General features: G+C 43.2%; 1 protein-coding gene and 1 long non-coding RNA gene across 8 annotated transcripts; one reads left to right on the top strand and one right to left on the bottom strand.

Moving 5' to 3' along the window:
• Positions 1–1,463: 1,463 nt before the first annotated feature.
• Positions 1,464–14,796, bottom strand: USP1 (ubiquitin specific peptidase 1). 2 transcript variants are annotated; one of them, XM_042808238.1, is made up of 9 exons: positions 14,734–14,796; positions 14,160–14,398; positions 12,892–13,015; positions 12,436–12,543; positions 11,729–11,889; positions 10,533–11,248; positions 9,262–9,432; positions 7,911–8,112; positions 1,464–3,074 (listed from the first exon to the last, which is right to left on the bottom strand). In XM_042808238.1, the coding sequence occupies exons 2-9, from the start codon at positions 14,327–14,329 to the stop codon at positions 2,342–2,344; spliced, it is 2,385 nt and encodes a 794-aa protein (XP_042664172.1). In that variant the 5' UTR covers positions 14,330–14,398; positions 14,734–14,796; the 3' UTR covers positions 1,464–2,341. The 2 variants fall into 2 exon arrangements, with proteins under 2 accessions (XP_042664172.1, XP_042664169.1); XM_042808235.1 differs by having other exon boundaries at positions 14,592–14,757.
• Positions 14,797–15,183: 387 nt separating this feature from the next.
• Positions 15,184–27,644, top strand: LOC116965486. 6 transcript variants are annotated; one of them, XR_006164655.1, is made up of 7 exons: positions 15,184–15,390; positions 17,271–17,819; positions 18,975–19,108; positions 20,499–20,630; positions 22,083–22,281; positions 24,219–27,360; positions 27,461–27,644. It is a non-coding gene; the product is annotated as an uncharacterized LOC116965486 (long non-coding RNA). The 6 variants fall into 6 exon arrangements; XR_006164654.1 differs by having other exon boundaries at positions 15,184–15,733; XR_006164653.1 differs by having other exon boundaries at positions 15,184–17,577; positions 17,655–17,819.
• The last annotated feature ends 169 nt before the right edge of the window (positions 27,645–27,813 follow it).

Raw genomic sequence — 27,813 nt, 5'->3', positions numbered from 1 at the left:
GTAGAGCTCAAGTGTAACACGATGGAGAGCTGAACTTGGGCAGCCACATCTTGCTTGCCATTGCAGCCACGGGCAGTGCAGGACATTGGCTACTGGGGCGAGGTACTCACTCAGGAAGGGTGACGAGTTCTTTCCTGGAGCATGTCCCCCCAAAACCCACCCTGTACTATCTGTCTGTATTGCCAGAGGAGTGTTGGTTTGATTTTTTTTTTTTTATTTTTTTTTTTTTGTTCATATCCAGCTGATAGTTTTCTGTTCAGCTGCCTACAAAGAATGTTTCCGTTAGGCTCTGTAGTGTGATGGAGGACAGCTGGGTCTTCCTTTGATTACACTGTAGCCAGTATTTTGTTGAATATAACCCTATTTTGTTTCCTTGGAACATTTCCTGTTCCTGCAGTTGAATGAAAAAGATAAGTCTTGGGTCAAGTGTGGAAAAAATAAACTTTAATTTGCAGGCTGAAAGTCAGCAAACCCCATACTGCAGGCAGTAAAAAAATAGCATTCTGTAATGTGATTTGGCTACCCTTGCAAGGTAAGATTACAGTTACCTTTTTTTTAAATGTAGCTATTTCTTGGTTTAGACTGTGAAATTATTTATTATGATGACAGTGCTCTGGAAAAAGTCACGGTCTTAGTGTATTTGTAATTCCAAATTTTTTTTCCTCTGCAGAAGATAATTACGATAGGCATCTAATCAGCAAGAGTTTATGAGCAAATCTAAATTTACTCCAGCCTTCCTTACGCTGCTTCCTGTTGACAGTGCAAGCTTTCTAGACTGAAACATATTTTAGTAATACATCAACATCTAGGATATACTGCAAAATCAAGGCCCACCATGACGTGGAAAATACACTAAAGATATTTTTCATGAGTTCCCTCAGTGTTTATACTACATTATAGTAAAAGACTGTCAAGGCCTAACTACTGTAGAATAAACTAGGTAGTGGTTTCCAGGGCTCTTTCTGTAAATAAATTAATTTGTATTTGAAAAAAGCTTAAATATATCCCAAAAACTAGGGCACACTCACATCTTGTGTATCTTTCCTTATCTCTCTCTGCAGCAGCGCTTCACGTCATTCCATCTATCCTCTGACAGCAGAAGTAAACACTCATCCTATTTTCTGTCATATTTTTAAGGTTTTAATTCTCTGCAGTTTATAGGATTCACCTTAACATTTTAGCATCTGATAGATGATTGGGGATTTTAATCTCTAGTATTAAGTGCCAAAGATTTCACTTGTTTTTGCAGCGTTTCCCTTAGCCCTTGCCTCCGAACATCTAGTCATCAAGTGCCTTCAAATTAGGATATGCTGTACAAGAATCAGTTAAAAACCAGAATGTTATTTTTTAGAGCACTTTCAATCTCCTAAGACTGTTTCCCAACCTTTTTGTAACCATGCCCAACCACTTTCACTTCCCGCTTTCCCTCTCCAAACACAAAAGCATCATCTAGACATCTCAGATGCATATCATAATTTTTTTTATTTCATATATACATTCTTAACAAAGCATCAAAGCCAAATGCTTTCTTTTTCCCACATTTCAGTGAGCTCCAAGTACAAATTAACTGTTAGAAGATCACCACTAAGTTCCAAACCCACCCAAACAGATATGCATATTAGAGGGCTTTACTCTGAAAAGTACAAAATTATTTTAATTACACTACACGCTCCCCCTGTTTTGAAGTATTAATCACACCTATTTACACTTTGTCCATTTAACACCTATGCAACAAGATGCAAATTAGACCATTCAAACATTTCTATTAAGTTCAGTTCCTTCCACCACACTAAGCAAGGTTATAAGACCCTTTTCTTGTGCTTCAAGTTGCACCAAGCAGTACAGAACTGGATAAGGAGAATAAACCATGTCGATTACCCAAAGACTAAATATGAAGTATTACTTCCCAAGTTACAAAAATACACAACTTCTGATGAAATTTGCTAGTTAATATACATTTACTCCAGGATATGAATACAAATAACTTTTATTAAAAAAAAAAAAAAAAAACAAAACAAACTAATAATACAATAGGCATGTCTGACACCTAGAGTTGTGTTAAAACCACTACTGTGTACTGTAGGTATCATTTAGGAACTATACAAATCGGTATTTCTAAAAGGTATTATCACTATTCTCCGGCATAGAAGTTACTATGTGAGTTAAGTTCTATGTCATGGTTTGTTAATTCAAGTTGAGCCACTTACACCGAACAAAAAGACCAGAAACATTATGAACTAGTAGCTTCAAAAACAAACAGCTGTTTCTTCCAGGTAGTTTTGATGCAAGTCAGACTAACAGGTGTATGCAAATCCCTAATATTTACAGTCAAAATACAGTATCACTCTACAATTTTCTTATAAAACAGTAGGTAAGGAGTTGATGTAGACGATGATGTCGGAGAAAGAGAATTCAGGAAGTCCTTTTCTTCTGTTACCTTCACTTCAGAATCATCAAAAAGCAACCACTTTCCTTCATACTCTTTCAGACTCTGCAGCACATACAGAGCTTTGTTTTCCAGTCCGCTGGAAGCAACACCATTCTGCTCGCTGTGTTCTGCGCTGCACTCCGCGCTCCCGCTACTGCTGCTAGACTCAGGATTTCTGTTTTCAGTAACTACGTTAAGAAACTTCTCAGGATTAGCTGGTTTGTTGTTGTACAGGTCACAGTCAGACTTGCTCTTCTGCCCCCCAAGAAGTCCCACAGCCTCCATACTCTTTTTGTTCAGAACTTTGCCCGGCTGCACGTTTCCGTTGACTCTAAAAGAGACTTCACCATCGTCGTATTCTTCAGCAACAGTTCTTGCCTCCTCCTCATTCAGTGGTTCTGGTTTAATCATTTCGTACATTTGGTCAGTGATGAAGTTTCCCTTATCTAACTCTAGGCTGTTAAGATCTGTAATTTTGACGGAAGCGGTGTAGTGTCCGCTGCTAATCGTGATGCCGCTGTGCATGACCACCGCAAATAATCCGTAGGTGTCATTGGTCGGCTTTGTGCTCCACTCTTCTAGTGACAGTTTGAGAGGCGTCAACAGGGGAGTGTTTATCTTGGATAATCCACCATAGCAATCAAACCTTTAGAAGAAAGATAAAAGTTAAGACCTCTTGCCACAGTGGCTCACAACAAATACTGCTTTAAGTGGCCGTACATTGTATCTGTATTCCTTCCCTTCTATGAAAAAGACACGGGCGATCTGAATGTGAGAGGCTGCTCGTTTTTCAACTTGCTTATGAGCATCTGTCCCAGACACCCTCTTCAGTAAAGACATTTTTACGAGTATGAGTACTGTTAAATCCTACAGCTTAGTAACTATGTATGTTAACTATTTAAGAGATTCCCTTTTTCTGAGGTATCGACTAAAGTTAATTTTTCAATAGTGACGATAAAAGGAGTTAACCTAACTCTTCAGTTATCACTCGTGCTTCTATATATGAATACTTGCACTTCTTCCCAGACACAACCCTGCTTTCCAGATTAAAAAAAAAGACAAAACAAAAAGCTCTTCAGCATCCAAGGTTGAAGTAATCAGGGTTGTTTTGGGCTTTTTCTCCAAACCCTTGAAAGGGTCATTTACTAAAGGAACACAAATCTATTTTACTTTCAAGTAGCTTTAATGTCACTCAGAAAGACTTAAGTAATTTTTCTCAGATCGTCTTAGTGCACTGCAGCATACTGCCAATGGTAAAGCAACAGTTAACTAAGAATTAGTAAATTACTAACACTTTCTTATTACTTGGGATTCTCTATTAACTGTTCAGTGTTATTCGGTTTTGTTTGTTGGGGTTTTTTTGTTTTGTTTTTTTTTTTTTTTTTTAAAGTATCTAGTTGCTTTCTGTTGGAAAAACATCTAGTATTCCATAAATATTTGGCATTTTGTTCATAGTGCACAAATTTACAATGAGAAAAGTTTAAGTCCTTTCTTTTCAAACTCTTTACAAGATCCTGTTGTAAAGAAAACAAGTGTTGGGATTTCCACATTATAGTGTATGAGCCTCCTTGAATGATTCTGATCTTACATGATGTACATATTGCATCAGCCCAATTTAATGAATGCCTTTGTTTAGCGATCTGTCCTAATAGATTTCAGTGATGATTCAGTCTTGCTCAACTGTTAGGGTATTATAGGGAAATGTGATGGGGAATACAGACAAACTCTCTAAAACTTAGGTTCCAAAAAGCTAAATACTATTACTCAACTTGCAGTTTATCGTAAGAAAGAATAACTATCTTTAATCCAAGGACATAACAGTATAAGCATAATTGCAGTAACAGAATACTACTTTTGTTTTACTAGGTTTAGTTTTGATTCTGCTGTGCTTCTAAACATTTTGCTAATGTCACAGCCATAAACCCTTATAAACATAAATACATTTACACACACACAGATGTCCTCAGTCACTCAAGTCTAATTAACTAAAATCTCATTTTAGACCTAGGCTTACCATAAACATTTGACTACACCAAAAGAAACACAAAAGAGCATATAATCAGAAATAATAAAAAACTTAAGTCTTCTGAAAATCCCTATCATTAGTAGCCAGAAATAGAGATATTCAGAAGAGAGTCAAGAAACAGAGAAACTGCTTGCTGATACTCTAGATCAGAAATCCAGTTCCACTCAAGCACACTATGACAATCATATTAACATAAAACATTAAAAAACAGGCTCTACCTTTCTTCTGAATGAGATCCAGCATCAGAAAGATTTGGAGAGGAGGAAATAAGAGAGGAAATCTTTTCCTATTAGCTTTTTGTTCTTCTTAATGATAAGAATCTGAAGACAGAAAAATTGCATGCCAAGTACTCTGCCTCCTCTGACTGATGCACAGTAGTTCACACACAACAAACTTGATTTCTGCAACTGCATCTTTTGAGGCCATAAATTAGTGGAACTTTACCCACTGTACTGAATTAATACCTCAAGTTATTACAGACCCTTAAAGACTTAAGCTATTTTACTGCAATGCTTTTAACACATAAGGATGTGAAATACTCCAAGATTTCCAGTGGCATAAGCACTTCCGTCACTAATTAGCAAATGTGACTGTAACAAAACCATTTCACAAGACAGAAATCAAATTTTCTCACCAATTGTTAAATTTATATAGAGGAAATGCTTAATTAGATGTTACTGGTTACACATTTCTTCTTAATAGCTTTGCAGTCTGAGCACACATGGCCTAGTATTTTTTCCCCCCCACACTCACACTTGCCAGAGAGAATTACTCATCCCCAGGCAAGCAGATATGCACGCTGGCTGCTTGCTTTATTTAAACACCCAAAACACTTTGCAAGCCAGTATCTAGAAAAGATGAAGCAAATCCCTACAAACTGCAAATATTTACATTACCGTTCCACTCTGCTTCATTTCTCTTCATTTATTTAAAAGTCAGTCATCAGAAAACTCAGTAGAGCACAACTGAGAAGCAGACAAGATTTCAACATTTTTATGGGAGGTAAGAGAAGCTGTGTGAAGATTTTTAGTTTAAAAATCTTAGTGTAAGGCCAGCAAAACAGTCTGTTACTACTTTACCATTGCCATCTTATCTATGAAGAGAATGGTAGTTCTACAATAAATATTACAAGTTTACGTAAGTCAGTTGGGGGAAGCTCCATTAAAGCTCACTGTTCAAAAACCACCAGAGAAGTGACTCTGGATACTAAGGAGAAAGCCAGTGCTTTGGTTTACTAGCCTCAGCTCTTTCCCACTTGATTTGCAGCTGTGCTTTAATTACTCCAAACCCAGGTGTTTAGAAATGACATGGGTTTGTCCAAGATACATCCAAGCCAAAAAACAGGGAAACAATCTTTAAACCAGTTTCAGCTTCATCACTGACTCCAGTTCTACATCTGATTTTTCCACTCTTACTTCCTTAATCTCTGGCTGCTAGCACTTGGCAGAAAATGTATGACACGATTCAGAGGACACATGAGGAACACCACAAGAGACTGGATTCAGCCTGACCAGGATATAAGTTTGTGTATTTTGGAGGAAGGACCAGAAGGGTGCCAGGACAGAAGAGGTGATTCAGAAGATGGCTGGTTAACCTGCAACCTGCAAGTACTTCCTCACAGAAACAAAAAAGTAGCAAATGTGGGAGCAAACTGAAGATACTATTCAGGTTTCCTTTCAGGTGGACATCTCAGGCTGTATTTTTTTGAATAGCCTATAATAATACCGGGATACCATCTCACATCAAGGGCTATTCAACAATAGCATTACAATTTGTAAAAAGTGTGCAACTTTTTCTCTGCCTTGTTGTGACAGTCAAGTGTTAGGTAGAACAATGAAAAGACAATGTCTATGTTATCACCCTAGACTTGTATGAAGAGATGTTAACAGACATTATAGAGATAGAGGAAGTTGCCTTTTGGATACTCCTAAATACTAAAAACAGGCAGAGCAAGAATTCTAATTTTAACAATCCTAGGAAACTACCTGTAGAAGTATCTCAATATACTCCTTGACACTAGTTATTTTACAGATCTCACTTATATTGACCACAGTTATCAGCACTTACTTGTAGAGCATCCTCTGATAAGCCATCTGTCAACTTTTATTTGGTATCTGTATAGTGCCAAAGGTCCTATACATGCCAAGTTCTAAAATACTGGTGACACAAATATTATAAACTAAATTCATTGGAAGACTTCATGCATTAGACTTCCTGCTGGCAAGGTGGCTCTGAAGGTCTAAAGCCAACCAAGAGGGAAATGCAAAGCACAAGGGAACCTGTGGATAAAAGGCCAAACGAATTTGTGCCTAAATAACTTGCTGCACATCCCGAAGCAGCTCAGTGTTCCATCTCAGAACTACGCCGAGCCATCAGGTTATAAAACACAGGCTGCAGCAGAGGAGCGTGCGTGGCTCTCTGGAAGAGATGCCAACGAGGGGGATGCTGAAACCAACACGGGTTTATCTTCTTTTGCTGCATCTGGCAAAGTTAATGCAGGTAGCAAAAGTTATGTTTTAGTGAGTATCAGGAAAAGTCGAAAATACAGGCCAGGTCTGTAAATGTTACTAAAATTGTACTGTCACTCTCAAAACCACAATTAGTGGTGTAACAATCTTCTGCAGGATCTGGCATAATACTTTAAGAGAGGTTTTTCCTGACGAAGCCTTCTGTCTTTTTTCATTATTTGAATCTCAGTGGAGAAACAGTTTACTGCAAAATGCTGCGCATGAAGTGCCATGGCATTGTTTCATTTGTGCACAGTACTGTAAGGACAGGGTTGGGGGGTTTTTTGATCGGTTCAAGTCCCTTCCCAAAGGAAATCCCTAAATTCCTAAGTATGAAAAAAGGTAAAGAACACTCTTATAATAAATACCTCTTTCAAAAAATAAGGATTCGTACAGTATAGAACGTCAAGCTGATCGCTCAGCAGTTGAACAGTGGCATGGATATTACTGTATTTTAAAGGATTTCTGTACTATTAACTCTTTAAAGTGTTTCTCTTCCTCTTTTTTTTTTTTCCCCCCGAATTTTAGTACTCACATTCAGTTATAGACCAAAGTACTTCTACCCGTGACCATAAAATTCAGTTTTCTTCTCATTCCTTGTCCTGCTGAAGTACTTAAGCCTGCCTCTAAACTCCCACAGACAGGTGATATTAAAAGTAAGCAAAGGTTTAAGAAACATCAGGATATCAGGCTGTTGTGAGAATATACACAAAAATTTTTGTTAAGAAGTCTTGTGAAAGTGTATTCTCCCAGAGATAATTTCTGCCACTACTTTTAACAACAGAAAGCCTTTATGAAATGAGGAGCTGTGTCCCTCTGATTTAAGTTAATTTCAATCTAGAAATCTGCTTTTGCTTTTGGAAAAGTTGCAAAGCATTTTCATCTCTTCTGGTAAGATTTCCCTTCCAACAGCACACTGTTCCATAATATAGTCAGTCTGCATACTCACTCTAAGCCACTAGCAGCAAAGCACTTCAAATGAATTGTTATAACTTCAGGCATTTTATCGAATAAGAGGCTGCGTTCTGCTTCTGTGTAATGATGGCAGTTTTCGCAGAAATATTTATCCTCTCCCACAATCCTTTCCACTGACGCAAACTGTGAAATTGCCCATTTAAGAGTCTTCATTTCTGTTTTTGGCTCTGGAGAAACTACAAAAGAGAATCATTACATTCACAGGCATGCTATTATTTACATTTCCAATGCATCCCACCAGAATAGCAGCAAAACAAAATATGTCAAGTTAAGAGATGTTCAGAAACTACTATCAACACTGTAAAGAACACTCAATATGTATGAAAATGTATTCAGATCTTTGAATCATCTCAGGACGTGATGAAAATATCACTTAATAGATACTATTACTTAAAATCTACGTTTTTCCCAAAGCTTGTCTTCAGATCGCACATACTAATTCTGTTGCCATGTCTGGAAATTGGGTGCATGTATCCCAGACCAGAACTTCACTCGTTAAGGCAAATTTCCAAAATAACCAGAAAGTTCCCTTTCACTTTTTGTATTTCGCCTGCCCTGGCAGCTTCACACTGCTGATGACCAGGTCACCTGCACCGCCGGTAGCATTTTACACGTGAGCACCACCCCACGCACACTTTACTCTGAAGTTCTTCAGTAAAACAGGGAGGGCAAAAATAGCAAAAGCTGCTCCAAATTAAGTCCACGGGAACTAAAATTAATTTCTTGAAAATTCTGAATTTCAAAATGTATCGTTGCCATGCTTACTTTTGAAAATAGCTACAAACTACGTATGGGTCACTAAAATTTGTGAAAGACACCAGAGGACTAAGGTTTACAAATATAAAACAAACGCCATTAAGGTAATGACAGTCTGAAAAACTGAAAAAAAAAAAAATACTTTTTTTTCAGTAAATTAACAAAAAAAGCTGGTTTCTCATTTCTTTTATTTTTGAGAAAAAATGCAGGTATTTCTTATAAAATGAAGGAAGACCAGAAGAATTTCTTATTCGGGAAGAAAGGGGAGGCCCAAATCAAAGAAAACACCTATTTATAAGCAGGAAAACATGTACAGAAGTGAAGGACTGTAAGCAGTCCATGTTATGTGGTAAGATCCAAAACAATTTTAATACTATGCGGATCTGTCTACATTATCAGCGCTGCGTTTCCAAAGTCTAAAGTTAATCAGGACAAGAGATAACAGAACAGCCTCTAAGTTTAACCAGCCCAAACAGGAGCAGCGTTCCTCGATAACCATGGCACTGTCCTTCCTCCACGGCTGGCTGAAACAGAAACACACATCACAGCTCTTGTCGATAGCTACTTACTTTCAGAACTCTCTTCGGATTTAGAAAGTTCATCTTCTTGCACTGGAACACTGATGTCCTGAAAATCTTCTCTTCTTTCAGTAAAACACTCGCACTCCAAGCACCTTGTTCTCAGTACTAACTGGCCCTGGAACAGCTTCTCCACTAGTTCAAAAACAGCCAGCTCTGTACCTAGAGAAAGTATATGCCAGATCACTTATCAAGATGTTTTATATTCAAAAGACACTTCAGAACCTGGCTATCCTTCTTGGAAACTTACCATGTTACAGACATGGCCTTTTAGGGATTCCAGATAGGAATAAAAAAAAAAAAAAAAAAGCTTGTATCACATGCAATTTTCACAATATCATCTCCTTGTAACTCAATAGGGAGTCTCTTTCTCTTGGCCCTCAAACTTTAATTTCTGTTTTGAGATTAGGTTCTTGTTTTATATTTGAAGTGTGACAGTGTCACATTCTGGAAAATTTGTTATCGGTGCACTGCCTTCTTAGTATGGACTGTCAGACTCCTCAAGGAATGTCACACCTGCTTCTATTTATTCTCAGTCCTCTCTTCCAATACTATTTCAACTTGTTGGCCAATTTTAGTCAAATCAGCTGAAGAAATGCAGGTCTCAAAAGATTCTGCATTCCTTCAGGTTTTTATAAAAATCAGTGGGTGGATCAGAAAGAAAGTTCCAAATTGGTAAGTACTGAATTCATAGCAAGGCCCTACTCTCAACAGTTAGCTTGTTTCATCGACATGAACAACATCCATACCTGCCAGCCAATTAGCCTATGTAACACATCCTGGGTCCTTCCTGGTTCTTGGGAAGGTTGGAAATATGGAAGGACTAAAGAACAGGGACGGAAGGAGAGGACATTGTTTGTAAAGACCATAGCCACAAACCCCTAGCCAATGGGGTTTGATTGTTTGCTCCTGACAATAATCTTCCTTTACATCTTGAATCCACTTGCTATTTCTACGGACGACAAAAATTAGCGATAATACAAACCTGGCAATATTATTATTTTTTTTTTTATGTTGTACAATGGTTACATGATGGTTAGAGAGATACCACTTAAGATCTAAGCTAAACAGGCCAAGTTAAAAAAAAAAATTTACAGGCATGTATAAAAATAAATTCTCTTTCATAAAAATCTTTTTCAATTTCTGAAAATGTAATTTTGTACTTAGAGAGCTCTGCTGGCTATGCAGTCTGAAGGCTGACTTCCCACGCATAGTAATTTCTTAATCATACTAATTTTAAGCCCGCACACTTGTTCACCAACCTTCCTTTTTTGGTTCTTTTTCAGTTCCTTTTTCATTATGGCTTTCCACAGGAGACGCTGGTTCATGATATTCTTCAATATTGTTACCATTTTCGCACTTTACAGATGACTCTTCAAGCTCACAGTCATCATATTCTTTCCCTGGGTCTTTGGATCCCAAGTTTGTAGTTAACTTTCCTAGACTATAAAATTTAGACAAAATACTAGGCTGTTTGCATGAAGATTTTAACCAGTTTAATCTGAGCCGTGACTTCTTCTGTGTTGGTTTCGCACTCTCATTTTCACTGGAACACTTGGCAATGGCATCAGTTTGATTTTCTAGCTTTTCTCCTGTTGCTTTTCTCTTTGACCTGGTTTGTCTTTGATTTTCTTCTGCTGCAATTTGCTCTTTTGATACTTTGGATTTTTTCTTTGCGTTGCCACCCTCAGCATCACTTTTTCTCTTTCCGTTTCCTTTGAGTAGCTTGTCTTCAGCCATCTCTCCGACATGGCTACTTGGTACGTTATCCTCCTCCTCCCCAGGATTGCCAGTTCCATTGCTCTCAGTATTTTGATTAAGTTGTTCCTCCAGTTTAGCTGTGGGCTCTTCCACGGGCAGTTTGTTCAATTCTTCCTTCTTCAGTAGCTGACATGTTTCTTGAATGTTACCCAGGATACACTGAAGAACTTCCTGGGCATCGTGCTGCAAGTAGCCTTCATACATAGGGTTGAGCTCTCTATTAAAAGTAAACGAGCAAAGCAATGAGGACTAGTTAATTCTTTGCTAACTGGCTAACAGGATTTGAGATCTGAATTAGGGAATTTAGGTATAAAAGCAGGGGAGGATGATCTCCGGGCCTAGAGAGAATTCTTCTCTCAGAAATAGCCGTGGGAAGGCAGCCACAGCCTTATGCATTTGAACACACGCTTCATTGCAGTGGTCCTTCCCGGGTCAGTGAGAATACTTACATATGCAAGGCTAAGTACGGGCTTAAATCCACAGCTGGATTTAAATTACATTCTTACAAAATGAAAATTTACTTTCCAGTTTATGCTATCATAGGGCTAAAATAAACACGAAAAACTTACTTCCTAGGATAATGCCCCAAATTTAAGATCATCTACCTTCCACAAGTCTCTAATGCTGTGCTGAACAGTGATAATGACCTCAAAACTTCTGGTGAAAATTCTGACAATGTGTTTAAGATAATTTGTACCTAAGGGTATTCAGTAGCCTTCGTGGCTGAGTAGCAAGTTCATCTGTGTATTTTTCTGGACTTAAGAGAAAGCTGGCTTGAAGCTGCTCAACTGAAAGGATCAATGAGTGCAAACTGCAGATTAGTTCATAACTTGCCAGTGGATCTTCTTTACAATTTCCCTGCAACAACAATATTTTAAAAAAGAATAAAAATACACGCAGTTTGGTCTGTAACAAGTTAAACTTTTTCTCTCCTGCCCTCACTTAAGTTTTCTAACAGACATATGACAGATTTTTTTTTTCTGCTATGGAGGCAGGTGAGTTTCGGACAATATATTGCTCTTTTGCCAGTAGAAAACAAGCAGAAAAGCCAGACTAGCCATTATTTTAAAAACTCAAGCCATCTTTGCCCAAACTTCAATTTCCACCCACTCAGAGTACTGTCTCATAGTTATTTTGATGTCAGAGGCATGGTGAGATATCTTCTTGCATTTCTTCTGTTAAACTTAAGACTTGTGCTTACAAGTTTCCAGACACTCTGAACACTCGAGTTTGAACACAAGTTTGGAGCAACTCAAATGTATCTTTACCTGAAATAGCACTGTAGAATATAGTACTGCAAAACTTACAAACAAGAGAAATGACAGTTATAGTTTCATTACACTCCGGGCATGCAGCCTCACTTGCAAAATTATAAGTAAAGGAACATGTCATGAGATATGTTACCTTTTCTGCTTTTTGCTCTCCTTCATCCCTCAAAGATTCTTTCTTCTTTGAAATGATATTATATAAATGCTTTACTCCAGTTTTAAAACCAGGACAAAAATACAATACCTGAAAGCAACAGTTTAAAACAAGAGAATAACTGGTAAAGTTACTCAACATACGCATCCACATTTACGATCAAACCAGCTTTGCATCTCCCAAGGCTGCCGCACAGCACGCAAAGGTGGAGGATTATTCATAGCAGGGAGGTGCCCAGTATGTCAACTGAAAAATTACCCAATCGAGGCAACCTGTGGTGCACACATTTCCCACAGTATCATCTTTTTTCCCCCCGCTGTAATTGTATTCCCTTCATGCTACACCCAGACAGCTATGTGGTATCAAACTGTGAATCTCATCCACTTGTGCTTAACCAAAAGAAAATCATCTTTTCGAGGCCCCTGAACGTGCTCTTACCTGAAGTACGCTGTTAAGGTAACAAGTGTTACCTAGATTGTTCAAGCCCACAAAAGGCAACATGTTGTCTTTTTTCTCACAGCTAACAAGTGAGGGAGGCTGTGCTGCAGGAACAACCTGGTCACTATTAAACAGATAAAACAGCGTGTAAGAGACAATTTTTGCAAATGACTCCTCCTGGCATGCATGCACATCTCTCTCCCGGCCATCACCATCTCAGAGCTAGCTTACAGAATTAATGACCAATACACACAGATCAAAGTCATGTCAAAGTGTTTCTGGGAACCTCTGTATGGCTACTCGGGGCACTCAAACACAGGCCGCTCCACTGTAACACTTCAGCAGCCTACACAAAAGTAGGTTTACCAGGAGCAGGCAATTTGTTGTTAGATCAAATAAATATTTTGCAAAAACATTAGGAGACCAACTTGAGGAACTGAAAAAGTTCTCTTTAAAATACTTTTGTATGTTCTTTGTTCGTTCCTAAGGCCGCACTGAGGAAAATATATCTAGCACATACTTTCTACTGTCCCCAGCTTCAGATTCATGTCACTTCACTTCTGTATGTAAACCAAAAGGATAAAACTGGGAAAAAGGAAAAAAAAAAAAAAAAGGAACCAGTGAACTTGGCACATTGTATACAGAGATAATGGTAATAATGGACCGTACTGACACCACAGAACCAAATTTTAAAGTCTCCAACACAGTTGTAATTGACCATGATTAAGCAATTTTTCCCACTTAAATTTCCTGACTAGCTGCAATGAAATGAGTTGACAGATTTGCCCAGGGCTCGAAACACCCAGATGAACAACAGTAAGTAGCACAATCAATGCTTTTACTTGCAGCAGAAATAACCTTTAAAAGCCAGTATTTTTTGTTACAACCCATTCTGCAAAACCCTACGCCTTAATATGATTTAAATATTTCAGCATCGGACTCACTACCTTATATTAACTGCAAACAAGCTAACTTCTTTAAGTTATTAAAAAGTTTATGCCAGCCAGTTAAACATCCGCAGTATGGCAAACTTGTTTTCTTAAAAGTAAAGATGGAAATTCATTAGCTAGTTCAGTTTGATTAACTTGGCTTAGGGGTTTATTTATTACGTGTTCAAGCGCATACTTATGCGAGAATATACAACTTAAAATGAGCGGATGGAGCGGCGATGTTTGCCCATTACACCCAACCTAACTCCTGTTCAGCTGCTACTTCCACAAGACAGCCAGGAACGCTTATTCAGAGCAAAAAAAAAACCCCTTACATACATCTCAGCGCCTCTGAATTCTGAACCCTTTTGTTCATTTTCCTGCGACTCCGTGAAATCCAGCGCTCTTTTGGTTTCCTTTTTTTGGAAGAGTTTCAGCGACAGCCTGTTCTTCTTCGAGGGGCTCCCCCTGGCAGGCCCGGTGCTGTCACTCGGTAAGACCCCGGGCATCTTTCCTGGCGGGCTGGCGAGCGGGGGAGGCGGCCGGCGGGGCCGGGAAGCCGCGCTAGGCGCTCACACCTGCGGCGCGCACACACACAGACAGAGAGAACCGCCATTTAGTGCGGGGAAAGCGGCGGGAAAGCGGACGCGCACCCCCCCCACACTCCCCGCCCGCCCTCACGGTCCCGCCCGGGAGGCCGCGGGGCCCGGGTGGGTGGATGGATGGACGGACGGATGGCGGGGATCCCCCCCCCCCCCCGCCGCCCCTCACCGCTACACGCCGGCGCGGCGCTGGGCCGCTGCCGCCGCCGCCACCGGTTGCCATGGAGACCGCGGGGCGCCCCCGGCGCCGCTCGTTCCCCGCCGCGGGAAACTTGGCGCGTTTTCCGCGCCGCCAGGACCCGCGCCCTCACCCCTCCTCGCGCCCGGGTGCTCGCGGCCGCCCGGCACGAACGCCGGGAGCGGGTGCCGCGGCCGGCGCCCGCCGGGAGCGAAGGGCCATGGTTGACGGCCGGTGGTCTACCTCCCGCCGGCGTGAGCCGGACGAGCGACGCCTCCGCATTGGGCCCGCCGGCGGCACCGGCGCCGCGCGGGAACGCCGCTACCGTCAGGCAACACAGCGGACAGCCCTCGGGGTCCTGCCTAGGCGCGCGCGGGCGCTGGTAACGGCCCGGCCAAAGGGCTCCGGGCTCGTGGAGGCGGGGGAGGGGAGGTGGCTGGGATGAACCATTCCGCCGAGACTTCCCCCCCATCCCTCCCACCCCTCAGCGGCGGTGGATCGGTCCCACTCTGGCCGCGCCCCCTCCCCCGGCCTCCGCCAATCACAGCGAGAGGCGCGCGGCGGCGCCTCTCGAGCGGGCCTGAGGGGAAAGGCGGGACGGGGGCTCCGGCCCCCCGGTACCACCGGCCCACCCCCCCCCCCCCGCCGGCCCCGCCGCCCCCCGGGGCCGCTGCCGCCACTCCCCCCGGACCCGCCGATCCTGCCGATCCCCCCCGGCACAGGGGACCTTCCCTGCGCCTCCGGGAGCCTGCCGAGACCGTGAGCTGGGCCCTCCGGAGCTTGCCTCAGAGTGCGCTGGGCATGATAAGTATCAGGATTCAGCCTCAGCCCCATCCTCTAAATACATAAAACATCTGTGTCACAAGATTTCCGCCTTTTTTTTTTTTTTTTTTCGCTCATAAACCATGGATTACACTTGTAACTCTTATGAGATACGAGCTAAAAAGCTTTACCAGCACAGCTGTGAAGCATGCAGTCAGTCATAGCTTTCATTGAGCCCATTAAGACTGCAAAAAATCCCGGTAGAGGGATCAGTACACTCAAAAGACTGTATGTGGGGAAATCCTATAGGTTACCCTGTTCTTCAAACTGCCACCTACAGAGAAGGTTTGGTGACAGGGCTGTAGCTGAAGGTCAGACACTTTTATGTATAAGCAATAGCTCAGTGGCTCCGTCTGATGATGGTTGGGATTAAATATGTTTATTGTCACATATATTGGTAGCTATAGGTGCATCACACTGCTTACAAAAGCCCCTTTCTACAGAAAAGCTAATTTTTTTTTTTTTTTTGCTAGGCTAATGCTTTGTTCTTATTTTAAAGAAAAAATCTTTGACAGTCAAACTAGTGGAAGGTTGTAGAAGACATCTTGTTACCTCTGGAAATGTATCAAAGTAATTTCAGGCCACTGTGACCCCATCAGTAGATGTTCTTTATGCTTAACCTAGAGAGAAGTGCACTTTCATTTTTTTAATAAAAAGAGTGAAATATTTTAAATCTAATGGCAGTCTGGCAACAAAGTGAACATCTGCAGAACACACAGTCGTTCTGTTTGTGATGAAAGGCCTCAATAATTCCTTTGTGGCTTCACTTGCTGTGAATTATGAGGCCTTGTCTTTACATATACGATGGCTTCCATGTTTCACAAATTCATCTGGCTCTGAAAATTGCTCTTTATATACTCCATATAAGGTCTTACATTTTTCACAGCTCTCCTCTGGCAGGACTTGGATAGCGTCAGATGGGAGAAACATGATGGAGGCGTTGCTGTAGTAAATATTTCTTATGAAACATGAATCAGCTACTTTAAGTCTGTATACTGTGATGCTGTGTCATTCCATTTTGCCCCAAAAGTTCAGAAATCTTTTGAAGATTCACCTTTATCTTGAGAACTAAGGAACTCCACGTGGCAGTCACACTTCCTAAGTGCTGGTGTTAAGGATTATATTAAAAGAAAAAGCCTGTTAAGCTTGAACATGGTTGTTTATTGCAATTACATCTGTGACTCCACTAGAAGACTTTTGTAAAGGTTTCCTAAGTTATTCAGCAAGGTATTTTATAGGATTAGTTTCATAATAGAGCTTAAGCTGTGCCCAGACCTAGGCCTTAGCCTCCCTTCACCTCTGGCGGAATTACCCCAAATTTGAGCACTCTGTGCAGAGCTGAAGGACACCAGGACAAACTCCCACTGCCTTTCCTGAGCGTGGCACCGTGCTGTCTGCTAAATACTGACACAAACTAGACAGCCACGAAATCATGCAGGGTTGCCACAGATCCACACTATTTTTCAAAAGGTATTAGCACTGAGAGTGCCCTATCCACATCTGTAGATATTTTACTCTCTTCTCCTCAGGTAGTTCCCTCATGACTCATCTACACTTTTTTTTCATATTTGCTATACAGCAATGTATAACTTTGCAATTTTCCAGTCAAATATGTTAGTGCTAGAACAAAATTGGAAGCCTAGCTCTTAGTCTAAATAGCATTTTTAAAGCAATTTTATTCTGCAAAGTTCTTTATAATCTTCCTGGATGCTTTTTTACATTGCTACTTGAATTAATTATTACTGCAGATCAATATCTCGTAACTGTACATAAGAATTATGGCAGAAATGATATATACCCCTACAGTCATATACATGCTTACTACACGTACTTTGCTTTCTCTTACAGCGTAAAGTATCCTCGTATGCCTGCACACATACAGGCCCATCACCCAAGGAGCCAAGGTTCATATTCTCAAAGTGTATATTGACTTAAAGATTTATTTACTTGGCTAGTGGGATTTACAGAGCTCCAGAGTTGGCTAGATACTGAGCTTCTGTTGAAAGTCGCTAGATTTCTGACCCAAGTTCTGCAGTGTGACATTTAGCCCCACTTAGCTTATGTTGCCTTAAGTCCACTGCAGTTAATAGACACTCAGGACTACAGAGGTTCTTTTGTATGAAACAACAAGCATGTGTAAGGAAGTCTTATCCAGGTGGGTAGCGCTCAGAAGTCACGTAACTGCTTGGTTGCTTAATAATGCGTTTCATTAAATATGCTTTATGCTGCCAGTTCGAGTGGCCAGCTGAGGAGTCACTTCACCAAGAGCTGGAAGGTGCTGGGCAATAGTGGCAAACAGCGTGGTGTAATGAGACAGGATGCAATCTCTTGGTGTTTGGACCTTCAGTCAATAACAGACTGGAATAAACTCCAAGGGCAGGAGTCCAGTTGCTCCAGGTAGGCTTGTGTTCGATATGTCAGCGCGTCCTGATGGATCTCAAGTCAAATGGCATGACTAAGGCTGTTTCATTACTTACTGGTATTGCATTTCAATGAAAGTCTACCCTATCGAGCACGTGGGTTTCAATCTGCTTTAGCAAACGTGATAAAAGACAATTTAATTCCACACGTACAAGTGTTAGGTAAGCTTCAGATATGCTTGTGCCTAGGAACACTATCAGTGGCTTCAGAAGGCCTAGCTTTGGGTTTAAAGTTAGGCTTGTAAACATTTACAGGCTCATGGCTTAACTTTCAGGTGCAGTAATTGAGTGAAAGAGGGAAGGGAGACATTAGCAGAGAGTATTTTTGCAGAGACTGGAGGTGTACACAGCTTTTCACGTGGTAGTTACAGGGTTTTGTTCTTGTGTATTACATTTTATTTGGCTAATGAAGTAGTCAACTCAGTTTTAATAAGAATGATTATTTTAATCAACAAATGCATCTGCCACACAAACAATACATCAAGTAAGTACAAGAGAGTAAAGTATGTCTCAGAATACTTAGTCAGCACATGTTTGGGACAAACTTTACCTGCCCCTTCTTCCACAACGTGGGGTCTGTTTCCAAAGGCTCCCATTCAAAGAGTCTTCTGTGTCATCCTGTGATGAGTTTGTTGTGTGGCCCAGTAGATCTCAGTGTCAGGTCTTCTTCCTGAATGTGTTTTACTTTTTCTACTGGTAATTTCATCTGATAATGTGTAACGCTTATCCAGCTCTAAGTAATTTCTCTTCCTTAACATACTCACAAATTGCTTCCTAATTCCCCATCATCATTATTTTGACCAAACCATACATACTTCATTTTTTATCTTTACTTGTAAGTTAGTCCTCCCTGGCTTCTAAAGACAAAGTCAGTATAATTATGAGACATTCTGGTTGAGTGATCTTTAAGGTTTCCCTCTGTCACCTGTATGCAAAACGGTTCACAATATACAGAGCATGATATTTTTTTTTAACTAAATTTTATATTCATTAAAGCATTTGTTGCTGTTGATTTTAGTGTACTTAATTCTGTGCCATCAAATGGTGGTTCTGAGGTCAGTGCAGTTACGGCATTTTAGAATTTGGTCCTTTAATCTTGTCCTATTTTTCTTTTAACCTTTGAAAACAACAGGGGAATTTTCAGATGGTTCTTGAGTAGGAATCATCAAGATGCAAAGAGGTGATGTCAAGGAGATGAGGCTGCTTGGGTGGGAAGCTACAGGACAAGAATTTGAAGACACGGCAGAAATGGACTGTCCACACCAGGTAATCAGACCAACTTTCTAATACAGGTAGCAGCAAGACTTGAACTGCCTTTGAAGTGTAACAACTACAGGAGAAGTCAGGATTCATTCTTGGTATTTACTGTGCATTCTTGGAGGCAATTTCAAGTCAAATGTCACAAGGTATTGTTTGGAGCATGACACGAAGCCTTATAATTAGCTGATTTTAACAAACCCTCTGAGGAGGCCTGTTTTGTTAAATGGGTGGGGTGAAATCTTAGTTGCAGTTCTGTCAACTAATTGGTTTTTTTAAAAAATTTGATGGTACAGTCACACCTTTGCCTTTGCTTTCTTACATAGATATACATGCCTACATCAACTGCAATTGCAATCCAGGTAATGATAGTATCTGAAGGTTTACAGCACACAAAGCTCTTTGGACAATGTCACCACTTGGCAAACCCAGGACAGCTTGGTTAGCCAGTTTGCAACTGAGCATAAAAAATACCAGTGAAGCCATGATTTACTTTTAGACAGCAAATACAGGAGAAGTAGAAGTTCCCAAGCTCATTGGGAAGTGGCTGCACCCACCAGCCCCACATGGTGCCATGCTGCCCGAAAAACACCCACCCAGGTCCATCTCAAAACCAGACATCCAACAGCCTCCCTTCCCACCTAGCAAACTGCAGGAAAGAACCCTCAGCTTAGTGAAATCTCCTCTTTGCCAGCCTTTCACCCTCTCAAATTTTTATGTACCCTCTTAAAAAATGGCTCGCTCTCACTAGTTAATGCAGGGAAATTTTTCCAGCAGGAAAATGTTCTGGTTAAAATAAGGAAATGGGGATTTTTTTTTTTTTTCTTCTGTATCTCTCTAAAAATAGAGCAACACCTAATTAAATATTTATGGGAGCTTAGCACGCTCAATAAAGGAACTGTTGTCTAGAAGCCTCTGAAGCTCCGGATTCTTACAGTAAAGGAGTGTTTCAAACACAGGCCAAAGAGGGAGCAGGTGCAAGAGGCAGTAATTGCATACGTACGGTCCTGAGACACTCAAACCTGCAAGATTAAATTATGTCTAATACTACAGAATTCACAGCCATATGTTATAAAAATAGCTGCACTGGGATACCAGAAATCGCCACAGACATAGCCAAAAATAACCGTATGAAATGCCTGGAAGGAGCAGACTCCCCAGAGGTGGGATTTCTGGATTTTGGAGGAAGTGTCCAGTCCAGAGCACTAACTCCTGCAGGAGGAAACCTCCACAACCTCTAGCTGTTGCTGAATCACATAAATTACAGCAACCTCCAAACCCTGCAGCCATATCAGCGATAGGCCTATAAATCTGTCAGGGTTCCCATATTGTCAGAATTATTCTGTGAATTTCGTGAACATTGTGCAAATTGTGCGCAGACAATGTGCTCTTTCAGCAGGCTGGGATCACGCGGGGACCTCCGCGCGGGAAGGACTGCGGCCTGCGCTGGGCTCTCCCCTGTCCACATTAGCAAAACCTATTTCGTTCCTGAGGAATACGATTCTTGGTGAAATGCCCTACAGCAGGAAAGGTAAGAAACCACTAAAATGAGAATACTGACTATAAAGTGTAAAGACAGGACTGGCTTCAGGTAGAAGGAATGGAAATTAATATTTAGGGCCCTTAATTGTTTGGTGATCCACAGTGTGTGCAAGCTGTGCCCCCTTTCACAACCAGAAACACAGGAACAAATTGTCTGACTCCCTTTATTACACTGGAAAGGAAATCTGACTCTTTCCACAGCAAACAGCCTGGGACCATCAGAAACCCTAAACTATTCCTACTTGAAGAGCTACCTCTGCTTTCACAGGATCTCAAATAATTTCATAACCTATTGTTTAACTTTGATACTGTTGTTTTGGTGCTTGTGGGAACAATTTGGCCGCTGTAGAACTACAGTCCCTTTTGAGAGCAGTACCTCTCCAGGGCTTTGCCTGGTTTCTACCAACCCAACAGGATGAGTTTGTGTGATTTGATGTCAGACTGAGGGGGTGAGGCTGCCGCAGAGCTACTGTCTCTTATCAGGGGTGGGATCTTCACCAGATCTTGCTAAAGTGGATTGCAGAGCAACTCTTCGTGGAACAACCTAGAGGAGAAGGTCACCTGGGAGGGAGGCAGGGACTTACTCCAGCTCCAGTCTCTGCCATGTAAAACCTAGCCCAAAAGCTTGACCTGTGTGGCTGGTTTTTGTCTCAAAAACTCTAGGCATCCTTAAAGATGCAGACTTTAGGAAAAGCAGGAGATAATAAATTAGAAATTACCACGGCTCCATGGTAAAGCCTGCAGTGAGCTCCTTTTAATTTCAGCTTCTAAAAAGCAACTGTCAGCTTGAAGGCCTGAGCCACAAACTGTGAGCTTGTCAAGGCACAAACCATGATGTGCTCCTCTGTGCGGGAGTGTTTATCAGTTTTGAGATCGAGATGTATAGGTTCTCATACCGCAGGCAGTATGCAGCCTTAGCTCTCATTTCTCTCTCTCTTAACTTAGGAGAAAACATGGTTGGATGCGATCTATGAACTTCCTAGAGCTACCCATTCATCTATTATACCTAACAAAATAGCAATAATTACACCAATAATGTAGAAATAAAGCAGATTAGTTCATAACAATCTAAACACGTGGTTCTGTACACTGAAAATCTGCCAAAGGCAAGATGGTTCTGCAGCTGGGTCTGAAATGGAACATTCCTCCTCAAATTTCTTTGAAAGCTCAGTTCTGTACTGCAGAAAGAAGTGATGTTCTGTAAGTGGTCCCATTGCATCGTTAGAGGTGTTTTCCCCACCCTTTGCCTGTCAATGCATATTTTCTTCCACCACTCACAGCCTGCTGCTCCATTTAACGCAACATACGGATCCACAGCTTTGCCAGTAGCAGAGGCAGTGCAGTTTTCCATTATGGGCTAGAATTCAAATGAGAAGCCAGGTGCTATATTGCAAGCCATAATTAAAATAAAAATAAAATCTCTCCCCGTCTCTGTTCTTAGGTTGGAATAACAACTTACAGAGCTGTAACTCACTCCTGGAATCAGAGACAGGAGGAAACACAACCTGCACATTCTTGCACCATCTGCTGGTAGCATCTCCAGACGTACCTAGAACAGATTTTCTAATTCCTCTCAAACCTGGAGGCATACGTCCACAGTTAGAGAGATGAGACCACTGTTACAACGATTCAAGATTCAGGTGAGGGCTTGTTTTTTGTTTTGTTTTGTTTTTTTTTTAATCAAACTGCCAACAGTTGGTTCTTCATAGCAGAGATAGCAGAGCCATTTCTGCCAGGTTTTTCAGGAATCACATAGCAAGGCCTCTGTGACCCCAGCGTAGCCACATCAAGAAGGGACCTGCAGAGTCTTTTGTGTCCCTGCAGGACAGGACAGACCAGCCTCCACCAGCTGCTGCCGGAATCAGCAGAAGCCAGAGCACCCAAAGAAGAGGCCCAGCCTCTCTGGCTGCCCGCAGATGGCTGCAGTTGAGCGGCTCATCGCCCTCTGGGCAAAGCTTTTGGTGCGGACTGGTCTGCGCCAGTCCCGGAGCAGCACTGTGCTGGGTCTTGTCCCCATGGCAGAGCCATTCCCTCCAAAGCTGCCGGGCTCCCTGCTGGAAGCTCGCAGCTGAAGAGTGGGATCTAGTGATGCTTGTCAGGCTCCTTGCCCATCCCAGGGGCTTAATATATATTAAAACTAAACACAGCACTTTGTTGCTGTCAGAGACATCATCATGTGAGTGAAGTGAATGAATCACTCTGGTAAAACCCAAACTTTATTAAAGCATTTATGATGTTAAGGTGTCTAGGAAGAGATAGGTGCCTCCTTCCCACCCCATCCCCTAGTACAAGAAGGGGCTGTAAGTGGGTCACAGGAGGGTGGTGTCAAAGGAAACGAATGTCTCCTTGTGCAGGCTGCAGTCAGTCTGCTGAGTTCACAGCTCCAAGAAGACACATTAAATGCCCTTGCTTGGCTTTTAAACAGGGTTGACGGTTTTATAACAAGTAACATTTTTGTCCATGGGAGCCCTGCAAAGCCGAGGGTTCACATTTCACCCTTCAGCCTGGAGGATGAAACTGCAGGAGTTTGGGGAAATGCTTTTCTCTAGGTGCAGCTTATTTGGAGTATTACAGATAAAGCACCTCTGAGGACTCAACCACTATTAAAGCACAGAAACTCCCAGGGTGGTCGGTCAGTGTGGATTACTCAGACCATCACTCGGACCAGAGTGACAGGTCCTGTGTGACTAAAAATCCAGAAAACCAAAGCTAAGGCAGAGAACAGCTGAGAATCTGTATGTTACGTGTGTATGTGCTCTCTCTCCTACAGAGAGCTTCATCACAGTAAGCGCAGAGTCATGAACACACACACACCTGCCCTGGGCAGCTGTCACCGACACGGACACACCAGCCTGTGCTGCCTCCCACCCAGTGAGGATGTGCAGGGTCTGGCCTGCGCCCCCGTGCCAAACCCTGCCGGAGCGCTGCTGCCTCCTTCACCCAGAAATAAGAGCTGCAGCTCATCACCCCTCAGTCCTTTATTGCTTTCCTCTAAAATCAGAATATTCCATGTTCCTGTCTGAGGGTAAAAGCCAGTGCTCTAGACACTGAGCTGAGATGCTGGATGAAGGCGCTCGTGTCTTTATTGAGACCTTGGGTTGCTTCCAGTGAGTATGGTGAGGAAGCAGCTGCCCTCTAAGAGACATGTACATAGGTACAGCACGTAGGCACACACACCCCATGTGTGTTGCAGAGCGGTGCCAACCAGAGCTCGTCCTCTCCCAGTAACCCTCTCGTTTGGGCGACCTGTTGGGACGTGGCTGTGGAGCTCCGTACAGGCCAGTTTACTCTGTCTCTCACCGAGCTGCCCTGCAGACAAACCTTTTGTCGTGACGTGGTTCCTGCACAAGCCCCATGTTAGCTAAACCCATGTTCTGCATAGTACATTTCTTCTACTTTCTTTTTAGTGCAGAAACGTATGAAATGCAATCACACCCTAATAGATAAGCAGTAGTTGGAGACTGGGATGACTGATAGAAAACAGGAACAGAAAATGCAGCAATGAGAGTAGATTTATGTAAAAATGATAATTGCATTTTATGATGTTTAACTAACATAAGAATTTCCTTTTCTTTAGCTAGTTTTGGGGTCTGTAAATGGATGTCTGAATTCCAGCTATGGCCGCAGCAGTGCTGACTGCTCTATAAGCACTATCATTACTTGTTTGTGCTTGCAAAGACGTGGCAATTTCTTGTAGGCAACGCAACTGTAGCAAATTGATTTGGCAAGCAACCTCACATGGTTTGATGTGAACATTGCAAGAGTGAGCCATGTGTCATAAGAAAATGAAGCATTTTCCGTACTTATTTGAGGATCACTGCATGTGCACAGCCCAGGACAGGACGGGGCTGGCAGCTTTTGAATGAGCACGAGGTTGGTTCCTGGAGGCTGTATCTTCTCCTCCCGGACACAGCGGTCACATCTACCCTCCACATTTTTTCCTGCCTGCATCCAGATGGCTGGGGTGCATAGGGAAGCACAGACACTTGGTTTGGTGTGTAAAAGGGGGTGTGCAGTTAGGGAATCCTCTCAGGTGTTTTTAACGAGTGTGAGAATCATAGCATGCTCCATAAAATCTTCCCAAACTGAGCTACTTCGTTAGGTTCATGCTATTCCTGTAGCACCCGGATACTTGCAGAAGCATTTTGCCCCGTTCATGCTACCGACCAAAAAGTGACCGTGGAAGGCCGGAGCCATGCCAGCCACGTGCGGGTGGATGGGGCAGGATTTGAGCATTCACAGACCATACAAGGCAGCTCCTGTGAGCACAGCAAAGGGGGAGCAGTTTGCAGAGAGTCTACAAAAATGGATGTTGGCACAAGCGGAATATCTTATAGAACAATAGCAATTTGGTACTGCATTTCCAAAAGGACTCGATCACATCAGCCCCCAGCCCCATCACTGCAGGCTCTGAACACGACATCGACTCTGTTTTCCTCCCAGCACGAGGCAGGAGCCTCACCCCGCTCCTGTCTGTCTGTGCTGGGGAGCTCAGGCAGAAACCCTGCTGCTGAGCAGGTGAGGGCAGCGTCTCTGGGCAGAATTTGTCCCACCACCAAGGGAAACCTGCTTCCCCGGGGAGCACCTTCAGCACCCAAACCACGATCCACCCTCAGAGCGGTTGCAGCCAATTAGGAAGGTCCGGTCTCTTTCTTAAAAAACACACATAGGTAAAGCTAAATCAGGTGGCAAAAGACTGTGGGGAACCATGTTTTTCTTGTTATTTTACCTTCTTCTATTGATCTTTGAAAATTAGACAGCTTTAAATCCAAACTGGTGGCATCCCTTGGGTGGGATCTGACTCGCGGCGTTTTGGGCAACAGGGCTGACCTCTCGCCGTGGAATTTCACCTAGTAATTTCTGCGGCAGGAAGAAATCCTCCGAGCGGGCTGTCTGGCTTCAGAAGTAAATTTAAGTGCCTGTGGCTTGACAAATAAACATTCTGAAAGCGCCTAATGACTCACAACCTCGCCTAAGAATAGCTGAACTTTGCAAGACCGAAATACATAGCGGAGAATACGGCCTCTGACACTGCCTGAGCGCGGAGCTGAAGGACGCGGTGGGAGAAGGGGAGACACAGCCATCTTGGAGGCTTCTTCAGCCCTCGTGTGCCATAGCCACCTCGGAGCTCTCCTCCACAAATTCAACTAATCCGTTTTTAAACAGTTATCATGTTTCATTTATACACACAGCAAAGTACTCCTCGTTTATCCCGGTTGTTTGAAAGTGCTCTTATTCTCTTGGATTAAAGGGGGCTCACGGAGGTTTATGCATATACTTGTTACACTTCTGAGCACCTAACATTTCACAGAAGGGAGATTCTTTGTCTTCAAGTTATCGAGCATGTAAAACCTCAGCAGCTGAAAAGGGGAACTGATTTTGATTCTGTTTGCTCAAAAGTGGGGGGTTTGGTAGTTCTTGCTTGCTTTTCTGGGGCACGCTTGCAGGAGTGCTGTGAACTGTCACCTCTTTACTTCTTCCCGCCCCCCCCACGCACCCTGCTTAGCACTTTAATCTAACCCCAGGGAAAACAGAACAAAACACAAGTTCAGCTGAATGTCTGTGACCACAAGAGCTTCCTGTAGGTGCCCGAAGTTTCTGCTGCAAAAGCCTCGTTGGTGTCATTAGGGCTCAGGGAGCCTCACGGCTTTGGGGGTGAGCCCAAGGGCCGGGTAGTAGTTTAGCTGCACCATCCCAGGAGTAGCAGGAGAGGTGCTGTGCCTCAAAAGCCACGACTGCACATCAAGTAGGTTTGTTGTTCAGGAATGAGAGAAGAAAATAATGTAGGAGTCATCTCCCACCTTCACTAGCCAGAAAAAAAAAATCTGGCTGACATCACGGTCCCTCTCTTTTGGGCCCTGCCAAGGTAACCGGAGCAGCAGGGGCGGCAGTTGTCCTCATGCCATGAAGACACACTTTTCCCTTGATTCTTTGAACTGTTGTTAAGATCATCAGGAAATGCTTTCCTCTCGGTCAGCACCCGTGCCCCTCGCGTGGGAGTGAGGGCACACCGAGCACAGACCTGGTCTGTGCAGAGCCCCAATCACTCCCAACCTGGGTCACGGGAGATTTTTCTCTCTCCCTGTTTCACCAGGAGCCCGGGTGCTGCGAGGAGGGCTCTGCTCTCTCCTGGCTGCCAGGCACGGCCGGAGCCCAACCCTCACATACCCTCCGACGCTGTGGGACCCCTGGGGACTGAGCCCAGGCGTGACCCCGCACCGAGCTGTGCCTCGGGGCACCCGCTCCAGACCCACACACTCCCACAGCCAGAGCCCCATCTCCCCCGTCACCCACAGCCCCATCCAAGGCTCTGGCAACCCCCCAGCTCCCCTCACCGCCCCCCACGTTTTTCAGCCTGGAGGTGAAAACCCAAGAGGTGCAAACTGCAGTGTCGGCGGGACTGTGGGAGCCTGAAAACTTCTGCTCGTGATTTACAGCATTTCCCACCCAGGTTTGAAAGGTGGTTGGGCTCCTCTCGAAGGAAGGGGGAAATCACAGCGGGTCTGTCGTCCCCGGAGGATGCTGCGTTCACAGAGCCACCGCTCTCCCACGCTCCGGAACAGCCGGGAGCAGGGCTGGGGGTTGCCTCTACGGCTCAAGGGAAGCAAGATCAAAAGCTTCACCTGAAGTTAAAGGTGTTTCTGCAGGTCGCTAAACTACTGATTTCTGCCCATCGCCAGAGTCAAGATTAAAAATGCCATTACAGCGACTTGCTGCAGGTAGGTAGATGACGAGCAGGTAAATCACACGGGGTGAGGCACACGAGGAGGCTCAAAACCTACAACCGATTGCATTGCCTTTACGTTTTCCACCATTAAGGTACGAGGGGCCGATGTGAACGGGACCGCGTTGAAGGGCCGAGCCGGAGCGCAGCGGGTGCAAATACGGTACAAGCTGTGCGGCCGCTGGCCCGTCCCCGCAGATTTCCCCTCTGCGCCGCTCTCGAACCGCATCTGTGCAAACAGGATGAGCTAGAAAAGTGTAAATAAAGCATTAAAGAGAAGGACCCAGCACAATACCGCAGTCATAAGAGAAAAAAAAAAAAAAAGAAAAAAAAAAAAAAAAAAAAAGAAGTAAAAAGTAGATTTCTGGCCTCCCACGGCTGCCGCTCCTTTTGGCTCCCGCTGACCCTCCCGCAGCCCATCCCCGCGGCCTCGGGCCCCCGCCCCGCC

This window comes from Tyto alba, unplaced genomic scaffold, assembly GCF_018691265.1.
Source record: "Tyto alba isolate M040663 unplaced genomic scaffold, T.alba_DEE_v4.0 Super-Scaffold_1000006, whole genome shotgun sequence".
NCBI classification, from domain to species: Eukaryota; Metazoa; Chordata; class Aves; order Strigiformes; family Tytonidae; genus Tyto; species Tyto alba.
This window is presented reverse-complemented; position numbering and strand designations above follow the sequence as displayed.

Excerpts from the sequence above, each read along its gene's own strand:
- USP1 (XM_042808238.1), bottom strand. The coding sequence starts at position 14,329 with ATGCCCGGGGTCTTACCGAGTGACAGCACCGGGCCTGCCAGGGGGAGC. Across the intron at positions 12,544-12,891 it reads ACCTTAACAGCGTACTTCAG|GTATTGTATTTTTGTCCTGG; the intron begins GTAAGAGCACGT and ends TGTTGCTTTCAG. Across the intron at positions 11,890-12,435 it reads GAGAGCAAAAAGCAGAAAAG|GGAAATTGTAAAGAAGATCC; the intron begins GTAACATATCTC and ends TTGTTGTTGCAG.